General features: G+C 41.9%; 1 protein-coding gene and 1 long non-coding RNA gene across 4 annotated transcripts; one reads left to right on the top strand and one right to left on the bottom strand.

Annotated features, from left to right (window-relative positions):
* The first annotated feature begins 932 nt into the window (after nucleotides 1–932).
* On the top strand, nucleotides 933–5,243 carry LOC123183389 (uncharacterized). Of its 3 annotated transcripts, none has more exons than XR_006492519.1 (5): nucleotides 933–1,672; nucleotides 2,001–3,575; nucleotides 3,659–3,862; nucleotides 4,088–4,156; nucleotides 4,862–5,243. It is a non-coding gene; the product is annotated as an uncharacterized lncRNA (long non-coding RNA). The 3 variants fall into 3 exon arrangements; XR_006492520.1 differs by having other exon boundaries at nucleotides 935–1,672; nucleotides 2,001–2,311; nucleotides 3,437–3,862; XR_006492518.1 differs by having other exon boundaries at nucleotides 934–1,672; nucleotides 2,001–3,862.
* Nucleotides 5,244–6,174: 931 nt separating this feature from the next.
* On the bottom strand, nucleotides 6,175–8,173 carry LOC123183388 (uncharacterized). The gene is made up of 5 exons (XM_044596184.1): nucleotides 8,024–8,173; nucleotides 7,698–7,851; nucleotides 7,364–7,435; nucleotides 6,689–6,813; nucleotides 6,175–6,557 (listed from the first exon to the last, which is right to left on the bottom strand). The coding sequence occupies exons 2-5, from the start codon at nucleotides 7,839–7,841 to the stop codon at nucleotides 6,416–6,418; spliced, it is 483 nt and encodes a 160-aa protein (XP_044452119.1). The 5' UTR covers nucleotides 7,842–7,851; nucleotides 8,024–8,173; the 3' UTR covers nucleotides 6,175–6,415.
* Nucleotides 8,174–12,278: the final 4,105 nt, after the last annotated feature.

Below are 12,278 nucleotides of genomic sequence, written 5' to 3'. Positions count from 1 at the left end.
GATATTACTCAAAACATTGAATGCAAGGAAATTGTCAATGCATTGTGATCACACTTATCTACTGAACATTCTTCTCTAGCTATTCGTAATTACTTTTTCTCTACTGAGCAGAGTTACAGGACTTTGTTCGTTGCAGCATCTATCAGCGTCGATGGAAGTGTACTGCCAGAGTTTATTCAGATGTTGATCTTTTGCTTAGTCTGATTCAGTGGACACCTAAAATGTAACTAAGTATTAGTCTTTCCGCTGGCTGAATTCAATAGATATGTACCCTGTGTTATTGTAACAACTAGTAGGATTTTATGCTTTTTGCGATGCGATAACACTTTTGTACTGAACAGACTTCTCAGGCATGGATGTTTCAGTGTACACAATTTGACTAAAAAACAATCCACATCTACTCTTGCAACTAATTCCTTTCCAATGTCACCTAACAATTTAATTTCATGCATGGATGCAGAATACATCTTTCACTTGTCTCAGGTTGCTATTTCACCCTGTAGCATTTTCTTTTATCCATCCATATTTTTTTCAGCGCACTCTTTCTATGATCCATATTCATAAGAAAAAGAAAAGAAAAAAAGAGAGTTGTTTCAGATAAACCGGTCCTTCTGATGCACAGACATGAAACAAATATTTGGCCCAGTCCACAAACAGAAATATAAAAGGACCTGCATGAATAAAAAAAATCTGCAAAACAAAAAACAGAGCCAAGAACTAAGCAGATTAAACAATGTTCAGATCTTTTCTTTCCCTAATAATAAAGCGATTATCGCTTCTGCCCGCCTGCTCACCGTCGTCACGCTTTTGCTACAACCCCCCTGTGTTTTTTAGTAATGCAACCCGCAGTCCCTCTTCGACATGTGTAAAAACGGTTCGCTTTTTACAAACAAACCCCTGCGTCTTATCCAGACGCTCCCTCATCCTTTCTTGCCGCGGGGGAGCAGAAGAAGGTGAGGGGCGGGGCGGCGCGGCGGAGCAGGAGAGATTGAGGGGCGGGGCGGCGCGGCGGAGCAGGAGAGATTGTGGGGCGGGGCGGCGGAGCAGTTGAGAGTTAGGGGCGGGCAAAGCTCGTACGCCACGGCGAGCGCCTCGCCGCGCGTCCCGTCGAGGCACGACAACCGCGGGAGGCAGAACGGCATGCTGGCCGGACCCAACGCCGGCGGGTGCGCCAGGGCCAGCCGGTTCGCCAGGCCCTGCACGAGCACGACGCGACGCGCTGGAACGCCTTGCTGTGCACGGGCGCGCCGACCTGCAGCTCAGGCAGCAGCGCAGCGGCCTGGGCGCGGTCGTGGCACACCACCGCCTCGGCGCAGGCGACCAGCCGCTGCACGAGCCGCATGCCATCAGCTCCTCTGCCACCACCACTCACTGCTCCCGTTTCGTGATTTGGATGGACAATTGAAGGCCGTATCCTTGTACAACACCAAGCAATGGAGTGCCCAACTCAGATTTCAGTTGCTTGCTATAAGAAGGAGGGGTCCTCGGCCCGAATCTCCATCAGGCTGTGTCCTTGAACCATAAGCTCCATCAAAGCCCGTCCAAATTGCAATTTTCGACAAAACGTCCAATGTCGCCACCGAGTTCGTTGGAGGAAGAAGTGCCGAGTTCGCCGGAGGAACAAGAACATCCGTCCAACCGTCCAATTTCGCCTGCCTCGGCTACACCAGAGGTATGTATCCCCTTGATATTCACTGAATGGAATCCCCTGTTTTACATATTGTTTTTGTCCCCTGGCTCTGTCTCTGATTCTGTTCTTTAACAGTTCTGTTGTTTCATGATTTTCAGTCCAAATAGATTTATGTTTTGCAAAAATTAATGGAAGAAGTTAGAATTTCTGTTAATACGACTTTAGTTTAGCCTGACTGAGATTAGGGACAGTACTTGATTTTGTACTGTAGGTATATATGTACTTTGCTGTTTGCTCGACGAATTATATCAATATCAATAAGCTGACATTTTTCAGTCCGTCTTTTCTTGTGATCTGAATTATGATGTAGGACATAGCCACAAGGGATATTTCTGAGGGGCTGCGTCTTGAGCAAATGATCATATCCAAAATCATGACACACTGCCCTCTATATAGTCACAGCTCTCCATCCGGCATGATTTTTGTCATTCTAATGTTGGCAAGTAATCTTAAGACTTTTTTCCCCGAGTGATTTGTAACACTAATTACCCTACACAATTCGCAGTTTTAGTATCTCTTATGCACCTATATATATATCTGTAACTGAAAAAATGTTCAGGTTCCCGCAGGTTCTCTCTAAATTCTTAGTCTAAATCCAAGCCGAGAATAGGTCTGGAATAGGTCAGTAAAATCATGTATTGCTGCCCTCATAGCTTATATATATATGTATGTGTGTGATATGCACTGCTGTCTTTTAAATCATGTTGCCTTGTCCTAGACCTACCTATATGTGAATCCATACTACTGCTAGCTTCTTGTCAATGTGCTGATATTTATCCTTGTCTTCTTTCCTTTTTGTGCGCTTCTTTTTATTACTCAAATAAATCTGTAATTTAGACAGGCTAACATAAATATCTCAAGCTTTTTGTGTGTTCAGAGATTTATTTAGAGATGATAAAATAAAGATCTTGATGTATCGACGGTTTGTGGTCTTGGGCTGTTCTGTTACAGTTCAAGATACTCAATTTCCTCCTGCTGGTATCATCGTCTCCCTGTAATGTGATGTAGCACAGTACTATGCACTTCAGCACTAAGCCCAGAACCTAGCTAGCTTACTTGAGGGTCGGCTCCGGATTTTGTCGATCTTGTTTGTGTATAATTTGTGAGGGGCTGTAGAGAGTCAATCAACCAGTCAATTAATATGAACCTGTTTTTCTCAACGGTCCTCTGAACATACTCGCTATAAGAACACTAATTACAAGAATATGAGGATGCTAGGTGTTTAAGATATTTGAATTTCCCTTCGGAGTGGACCTGGGATAGTTCTAACAGAGTATGGACTAGAAGCAGAGGAAACAAAAATTAGGCGGTCGAATTGGTTGTATCTACCATGTACGTCTGGTGAGCTTTTTTCCCATCGGATGTTACTCACGGTAGTCACAGGTAACCTTGCTTTGAGGATGTGAGATGTTATAATGGTGTCCTTTATGGCACAAGCCCGAGGCTTAGTCAGGGATGATAATGAATGGTTCAAGATTTTCGAAGTAGCTATTGTATGGGTTACTCCTTTTCAGTTACGGCATCTCTTTATGACAATTTTGTTGCACTATGAAATTACAAGGTATTGGCCCAGCAAGGCAGAATATATATCTTCCTCATTTTACAACACATATCTTCCCTAATATAATTTTAATTAGTTGGGATTCTTACAGTGGTAATCTTCCTCATTTTGCAACATAGGTCTTTTTACCTCTTCTATTTTGTATCACATTCTATTAAATAATTGGAATTATTATTTGTTGCAAGAGAACCTGTTGCGGACGAAGTGCAGATGTTCAAAGTTTCAGTACAGCAGCTTCATTTCGGTTGCAAAGTTTGCTTAAGTAACTTTTGGTTAGAATTGTCAAATAGTTCATCGTCTCTCAGCGCTGCGTAAAAAATTCAGGTTATGGATTTTGGTGACTCTCTTTCTTATTCTCGTGGCTGTTTGCTTAATTTGTTTGGATGGTCTCTTTACACGACTTTCAGGTTGAGCCCATTTGCACCGGTCAATCTATAGACATATATGTGGCTGGCTACACCTATCCATCTACTACCACAGTTACCGTCTTACTATCTGTATTAGCCAAGTTGTTCCAGGTATTTCTAACTCTTTCATGGATACCTTCTATGAACCAGAGCACACTGTTCTGTGCTCCGAGCAAGCGCCACTGATGCTACAATAGATCAAAGGTACTGGTTTTTCAGATCTTTGGCTACATATATTGGCTAACCATGGATCCAGTTTATCTGTTTACTTTATTTTGTTATATGAGCTTACAAACTGATAGCCACGGATCTCCTTTCCTTTTGCATTTTCTTGCATCTTTCTTCATACACCTCTTCTTTTTCCAAGCCTGCAAATAGTTGACTGATACGGATGCTGAACATCTTTCATTTTCTTTATTTTCCACGCAGTTCTGAAATTGTGAGCATTCATATACAGTCTTTGGATCAAATAACAAAGGCATCACACATAATTACAAGGTAATAGAAAGTTCTTGGCCTTTTCTTTCTCTGTTCCTTTCTTTTTTGTGACAATATCATCCATGTCATGATCCTAACTTGACTAAACTAAACTGTACTGTACTAATAAACATATAGGCCTAAAAAGCACTATAGATATACTTCGACAAATTTTCTCATACATATCCTATGAGTGCTTTCAGCCCATTTTAGAGTCCTGTCAAATATTTCTGTTGTTGACCAGAGATACCTATTTATATTCTCTTGAATAAATTTTCTTTATGTATCTTTTCATACATATTATGCAGTCTGCCTTATGTACATTCTAGACCTTTTCTTCTTTTGTTTATATAATTTGAAAACTGTCAGCAATCATGTAAACTATTTGGACCAAGTAGCAGCAGTGACTGAAACAAAGAGTGAGACAGCAAAAAAATGTCTATGCTATTGTCAAATATTTGTCTAGCCCTTTCTCACGTTATTGTCTATGCTATACTTTCCATCTGCTGATTATCCTGCTCTGATGTACACACTTATCACATATTGTGCAGTTTGCATTAGTTCTCCTAAATACTCCTACATTCACTATATTGTTGATTATTCCAAGGAGTATTTTTTTTGTTCTCTGCATCGATATTATTCCATACGACTGTATCCTTTTTCTTAAAGAAATCATCTGCTTTACACTGCCTGTCATTCATACTTGTTTGCTGTGAAATTCCCCAGGACCATAATGGAACCCAATAATGACTTCCACAAGAATGTATTCATGGGCCACGCACATCAGCATACAAGACTGCAATGTGGCACTATCCTTTTATCATTGAGCCACTTTCTCTAATCTTCAGGCAAGCACCCGAAGCAATTATTGCCGCCATAAACGAGAGATGCGGCACACATGTAGATCCACACGTACACAGAATGAATGACCGAAGAAAAGTTGGTTCTCTCTCTATTCCCGACCAATTTATTTATCTTATTTTTATTTGCTTCTATTTCCAAGTTCCTAAAACTGTAATGCAAGTCCTTGAGTTTTTGTCATGTACATGAATTGATCATATTTACGTTGTCAGTGTGAACATACAATATTACCCACATAAAGTCGGAATCAAAAGCGTGGAAATGGCTAGCCCTCACCGTCCACCTCTACAGCCCTCAGAGTTATTGCTTTCAACATTTTAACCATTTTGCTATTATCATTGCTGCTGATTGGGTTGGTGACGAACCGGATGGGAACGGGTAGCTAGATGTGGATCGAGGGTGGCGGCTCGGAAGGGTTCCCTCAGCGTCGACCTCTCCTGCTGCTTGGTGGCGAGATGTAATCGTCCATAGTGGTCCGAGGTACAAGAAGGAGGACTCGGAATGTGGTGTTTACTCAATTGTGAAGCACAAGACATTTTCCTTAAGGGATGCATGAGGGTGGTCCAATGAAACAAGTCTGCAACATTAAGTCAAAAGTGAGAGGACGGAATGAGGGGCGGTGTATATATGGACCAGGTGCAGGGTGTAGCTCACGGAGGTTGGCCCTCATGTCTAGCTCAATGAGATTATAGTTTTAAAGATTTAAATATTCCATTGCGTTGGTGTGGTTCAATGACATGTGTGTCGTGCGGTGTCTGAACTTGTCGCCTCGGCACTAACCACGTTTGGGCGCATTGTGATCAGATGCTGACACCGCAGCCACTGACGAAGGTGGAAGGAGGATAAGCAATTACACGGGTGGGGCACCAGTTTGATATAGAGGACATTACGAGTGTGATTTTTTCCCGTTGCAACGCACGGGCATGTTTACTAGTAAATATAAAAGTACTTGCATGAATCGCAAAAAGGAGACAAAGACACTAGCGCTACCAACCCATCGTTAAACCCACTAACTCCATTTCTCCTATTAACTAAACAAAAAACACCGTACGAAGACAGAAAAAATTCAGGACATGCGCACTTCCGCCTGCTAGTTGAACGGATATGTGGAAAAAAAAAACAGGGCAGTCATGAAGTGAAAGGATCTGTACAAGACGTAAGACAATTAAAATCAGTCATGAGTAACTTCTAAGTTGATTGCAATCACTACAATGCATGCCAATGACGATACAAGCTTTGCAAGTATGTTCGCATCAAGCTACAATTTCATGCATAATCTACTCGAAGAGATATAATAACATGCTAATGTCACACAATATCATAGCATAGTGCTAGACTGCTAGCTAGCCAAACTGCAGAGGTCATAATTTATAACTTAAAACACGCGCCATCTTTGGTTCTCATTTTTCCATCTCGTCTTCAATGGTTTTCATTGGTAACAGCCTGGCTTTGTACCCCCTTGTCACCAAAAATAACAGAAGTAACCATACAGAAGCAAAATGTCAGCTTGGCAGCTCCACTGACCACACCCTTAGCCACACGTCCATAGGTCTTCACGCCCCTGCAGGTAGAGAGAGGTAGGTCAAATAAGATTATATGTATCAACTCCTGTCAAACAAACAAACAAACATGAAAATAAGGAAGAAATCAATCAAGTATAGTATCTGCATGCATCTTGTATATTGTACATACAACTTAAAGGCATCTGGTGCTGCTTTCTTTTGAAGCTCCTCCAACCTATCACACGAGGCATTAAGCGTCTCCTGTGTCCACAGGAACTCAGATTCCAAGGCAGACAGCTTCTTCTTCTTGGGGGTCTGGATTAATACACATAGAAAATGGTCACTGTACTTACTTTGCATCATCAATCATGAAGTAAGCACTGACTGCAACTGGTAAATAATTAAGAAGGATATTGTCTTGTCTGTCAGTTCGAAATGTACAGAATGCATGGTGCATGTGTATCAACTAGGCACAGGATCATACTTGCCGTATATGGATAAATGAAGTCACATAATCATCATACTGTATTAGCATGCATCAAGCAGAAGATGAGTTGGAACTAATTATTTGCTAAAGGTATGAGCAAAAAGTCATAATGCTCGGATCATCCAGGAAAAATAATGTTGCTTAATGATATGATTTGGATGCAGTCCTGTTATTAAGTCAGGATGTACAGCTTCAGGTCAGATTAAACAAGACGATGCTAAGTAAGTAATTTTTGCTCTTTTTTCTAGTCTAGTATCTATAGAAGAGACACATGCATGTTGCTGTTCCGATTGCACACAATTCAATTATCGGAGGCTACATCCATCATGTCGGCAGATAAATCATGAGATAAAAAGATGTCAGTTTTGGTTTAGATACCTTGCTGTAGAGCTGGCGGGAACGCATGAGCCAGCCTGGCTCGAGGAGTCGTCGCTCCGCCACCTGTGATCGCTGGAGTAGGCCAGCAGGGACGAGTAAAAAGTCATTCTCAGATCAACCAGCAAAATAGGTTGCTTAAATGATATATATAAGCACCAGTACGTCAGGATGTACAGGTTCAGGTCAGGTTAAGTAATCTTGTTTTGTTTCTAGTAGATGTTGCAGTTTCGGTTGCACAGAATTCGATTATGGGTGGCTACATCAACCCTTGATGTCGTGAGATACATATAAATCATGAGAAAAATTTAAAATATGTCAATTTCGGTTGAGATACCTCGCCGGAGACCTGGCTGGAGAGCTGGCGGGAGCGCATGAGCCTGCCTGGCGCGAGCAGGCGTCCCTCCTCCGCGACCACCGCCTGCGTTTGCTGGAGCAGGGAGCCACCGAGCCTCCTCGCCGCGCACCGAACCGCCGCCATCGTGGCCGGCCTGCCAACAATATATCGGTTAGGGATTAGGATGACAAGTCCGTCACGAATCACCACCGCCGGCCGGCCGGCTGCGGCTCCCCCAACCCCCGCCCCCATAGATACACAACACACACACACACCATCGATCGGATTGCAGCCGAGGAGAATGCGGTAGGTTTAGGTGAGCGTACCTTGGGGATCTGGGCGTTCCTTGCGCGGCTAGGGTTCGTCGTTCGCCTTCCTGTCGCCTCCGCCTCCGCCGAGAAGAAAGCCAGACGGGGAAAGTGGATGTGGGGTGTGGTCGGGAGTGCGGTGCGCCAAGTTATAAGTCTTGGAGCAAGCCCGGCCCAATGCAGTCCTTGCCGAGTTCTTGTTCTTGGCATATTTGGTTCTTGGAGGTTTCGGCCCAACTGGGTTGCACTCCGTGTAGATTTCGGTAGGCTATATTTTTGTCCTTTCCTTCTATTTTTGGCAGAACTATATTTTGGGATCCACTAAAAGAAAAACTATTTTTTCCGAGTAAAAAGAAAAACTATATTTGGGAAAGACACACATAGGCATCCTCTAACCGAAAATGCTATATCTTGCCTTCTGCGAGGCCGACGAAGCACTCGCCTCTAGCGATTCATAGAGGGTCACGGCCTACTAGCAAAAGAGGTGTGCTAAGCCCTAGCGGTTCATTTTCTTTCCCATATTTTGCTTTATTAATTTTATCTCTTTTGTTGAATGGACGTTGATAATTTTCAAAATAAATGTCGCCCGTTATTCAAATACATGTACAAAAAAAATTGTGACTTGCACAAAAAAAAAGTGTACATCACGCAAATTTTTTTTACATTCGACAAAAACTTTTTTCAATGCGAGGTAAACACATTATAATGATCTCGGGGTCACCTAAGATCTTTCCCAATCCAAGTTCATCGAGGGGCTTCTTTGATTTAGAAAATTCACCAACTGTAATTATCCCGACCAACCTAAACGATGACCGTCTTCTTCAATAAATTCGTGAACATTCTTTGAAATTCTAGAATTTCCAACCAACACAATCTAGCCGATGTAGGTGGTTATTATTATGCTCATTTTATCCATTATTAAATTCATTAAAAATAAACTTCAGGATTTTTCTTCAAATTCCTGTGCATTTTCTTTAGATTCGGAAACTTTTTTGAAATTCACAAACATTTTTGTAAAATTTAGAACACTTTTTTTCATTTGAAGATTTATATTTTAATTTGTTAAAGATTTTTAAGATTTTTCGATATTTTCTATAATTGAAAAACATATAAAAATAATATTCTTTTATTTATTTTAAATTTGACAAAAACTACTTGTTTAAAGACACCAAGGGCATCTTATAATTGAATGTTATCGTAGAACAACGGTACATAGTACAATGAAAAGGCAAGAAAACACAAAATGACCAACAAAGAAATTAGATTACATCTAAAACCATATTTAATCATCTTCTTCTTTCGACTGTACGTCGCTCATCGGAGCTTGAAAATGCACTGAGCCAACTGAAGGAAAAGGAACACTTGCAAATGCCCCTCGCCATACCAGGCTTTAAAGATAAGCACTCGCTGCTCGAAACTAGATCTAGTAACCCGCTCGAGGAATATCAGTTGGGGCATCACCGCACACATCGCAGGCTTGCAATCCTTCACCATCAATCCATAGGGTCGGCCAAACTGGGTCATGTCGCTGAACAACTCAGAAGAAGAGGTCGAAGTCACCATACCAAGACCAAGCTAGTTGCTTTCCTTGATTGACGCACTGACTGCCAAGATTTGAAGAGAGCCAACAAATCCAACAAGACCTACACTTAACAATTAGAGAGGTTGTGGATTCGACTCCCGTTTCTCACATTTTTTCCCATGCCTTCCCCTTTTTCTTTTAGATTAAAGGTCGACGAAGCCTCTCATTTTTCTTCCTTCCTCAGGTTGAAACTTGACAGAATAAAAACTACTCCATAAGACGTGGTATGTGATAGAATAAAAACTAGTCCATAAGTTTCATAAGCATTTTATGTAGCAAGCACTAAGTTGTAGGTTTCAATCCACTTTGTGTCGGCCTTTTTTTAGAAAATTTTATTTTTAGTTCCTTTGATATCTAGTTATTTTATTGCCATGCCATCACCTTAAAAAAATGGTGCGCTTGTTCTAATTTTTCTTTTCACAAAACAGGCCCGATTCTTTCTTCTTTGTCAAGCAATCGCATATCCTGTCGCGGCTGACCCCGTATAGTTCTTCTCTTTTGTTTAGAAGATGTTCAGAATTTTAAAAAGTGTTAATGATTTTGAAAAATTATTTATGGATTTCGAAAATAAATAATTTTAAATATTTCATTAATTTTAAAAAGTTCATGGATTTTGGAACTATGTACATGAATTTGAAAAGTGTCCATGAATTTAAGAAACGTTTGTGATTTTTGGAACTATGTTGGAACGGCGACATGAATTTGGAAGGCTTCCCGCAGATGGGGGAAGTTGCAGCGAAAAATGCGAATGGTGGTTGACGGTTGTTATCCTGGCCGTCCAGCTTCCTCGTGATCCACATCTGGCGCGTATTCCGGTCCGAGCTGACACCGTAGCCGCGCGTATTCTGGCGAAAAGGCAACCTAGTGACAGCCTATGGAAAAGGCAACCTAGCCGCACGTATGAAAAGGACTTATACAATGCTTCACCAAACTGTTCAAACATGGCCCTTGTGTAAACCTTGCTTGCATGCCTCTCGATAGGCAGATTTACTTTTAGAGAAACACCACTCTGAAATTTGTAAGCACATAAATGAGTAAACATTTCCAGAAGTATAATCAGCAGTTCAAATCAACAATAAATGCACACTGTACTAACCAGGGATGTTCTTTTCTCTTGGAAGCTCTCCTCGGACTCCCTGTCGAATTGGAGCTTCTCAAACTGCCTCAAAAACAAATGCATGGGACACCCAGGAGGGACGTAGCCCTTGAGGAGGTGGTTTGCGCTCTCGCTACGCTGAGTGCTGGTCATTTTTACACAAAACACACCTCTAAAGTACGGCTTCGCCCACTTATGGCGAACCTCGTATATCTGCGTCAGGAAAGGATGTTTGCGGAGAGAATACTTCTCCAACATTTCATCCCATCCGGCCTCAAACTCCTCCTCTGTTAACATGTGGTGCACAAGCTTATGGAACTCTAATTTGAAATCGCTTTTCTTGCTCCAAAGTGTCCCCATCGACTCTTTAGCCTTCCGCAAGACATGCCATTTACACCACCGGTGCACTGTGTTCGGTAGCTCAGCTTCGACAGCAATTTCCATTGATCTTGCCTGATCTGAAAAAATAATCAGCAGGCAAATGCTTATCAACGACTATAGCATAGGCAAAATAAATCGAACAGCTATTGAATATATGTGATGATAGAAATATGACCGAGCTGCACACAAACCTGTCAGAATCGTTTTGGGGTGCTTCCCTCCCACCATGCGAATGAATTCCCTGAAAACCCATTTAAATGTTTCCTCTTTTTCATCTCTAACCATGACACCTCCGAATATTATACTCTGGAAGTGGTTATTTACCCCGACAAACAGCCCAAACGGCATGTCATACAGGTTCGTTCGGTATGCCGTGTCAAACGTGATAACATCTCCAAAACACCTGTACTGATCACAGCCCCTGCTAGTCACCCACATCAAAGTTTTAATCCGACTCTCCTCATCCACCTGCACTGTATAATTGAAATCAGGGTCATTTGCTTTCATCTCTGACAAAATGTCCATTGTCTTCATCGCATCAAAATCAGATTGCTCCTTGTTAAGCTTCCGGCACAGAGTCTTCAAAGAGCGTTTTGTGAACGGGACATTCTCCACCGATCCAAAGAAACTACCAACGATGCTGAACACCTTGCCAAGCCCTACATTGTTGTCCCGCAGTTGCTTCACCAGATCCTTCGCGTACCGATCAATATGCCTATGTGACTTCCAATGCATTTTCTCCCCGCAAGTCAAAGACAATGGATGGTTATGAGCTTCTTTATGTTCTGATATGTACCAACCATTATCACTGGACCTAAGCAGCCTAATCATAGCTGTGCAACCACATCTCGTTGAACGGGTGTTCTCCTTTAGTGGTTTGCCCTGTTTTTCCACACACGGAAAAATTGTGCCAGTCAGAAGACAATTCATAATTCCAGGCCGGCATTAGCAAGAATTTAAAAAACATGAGAAATTCAGAAGAAGAAAAAAACACACTTCGCAACCAAAGATTGACACGTACCGCACATGCACATACAATTTCTTGCATGGCTTTGTTCCTGTCAACATTGAGTCTGCTGCTTGAAAGACGGACACCAAAACCGCACTCCCAAGAATAAAGATTGTAGAACTCATATGCCTCATCAATCGAGTCAAACGAGGTGCCAATTGTTGGCTTCACAACCGTTCCATTGCGCTTCTCTGCATATGCCCTA

This window comes from Triticum aestivum, chromosome 1D (genome assembly GCF_018294505.1).
Source record: "Triticum aestivum cultivar Chinese Spring chromosome 1D, IWGSC CS RefSeq v2.1, whole genome shotgun sequence".
Lineage (NCBI taxonomy): Eukaryota > Viridiplantae > Streptophyta > Magnoliopsida > Poales > Poaceae > Triticum > Triticum aestivum.
Note: the sequence above shows the minus strand (reverse complement) of the source record. Positions and strands in the feature narration are given on the sequence as shown.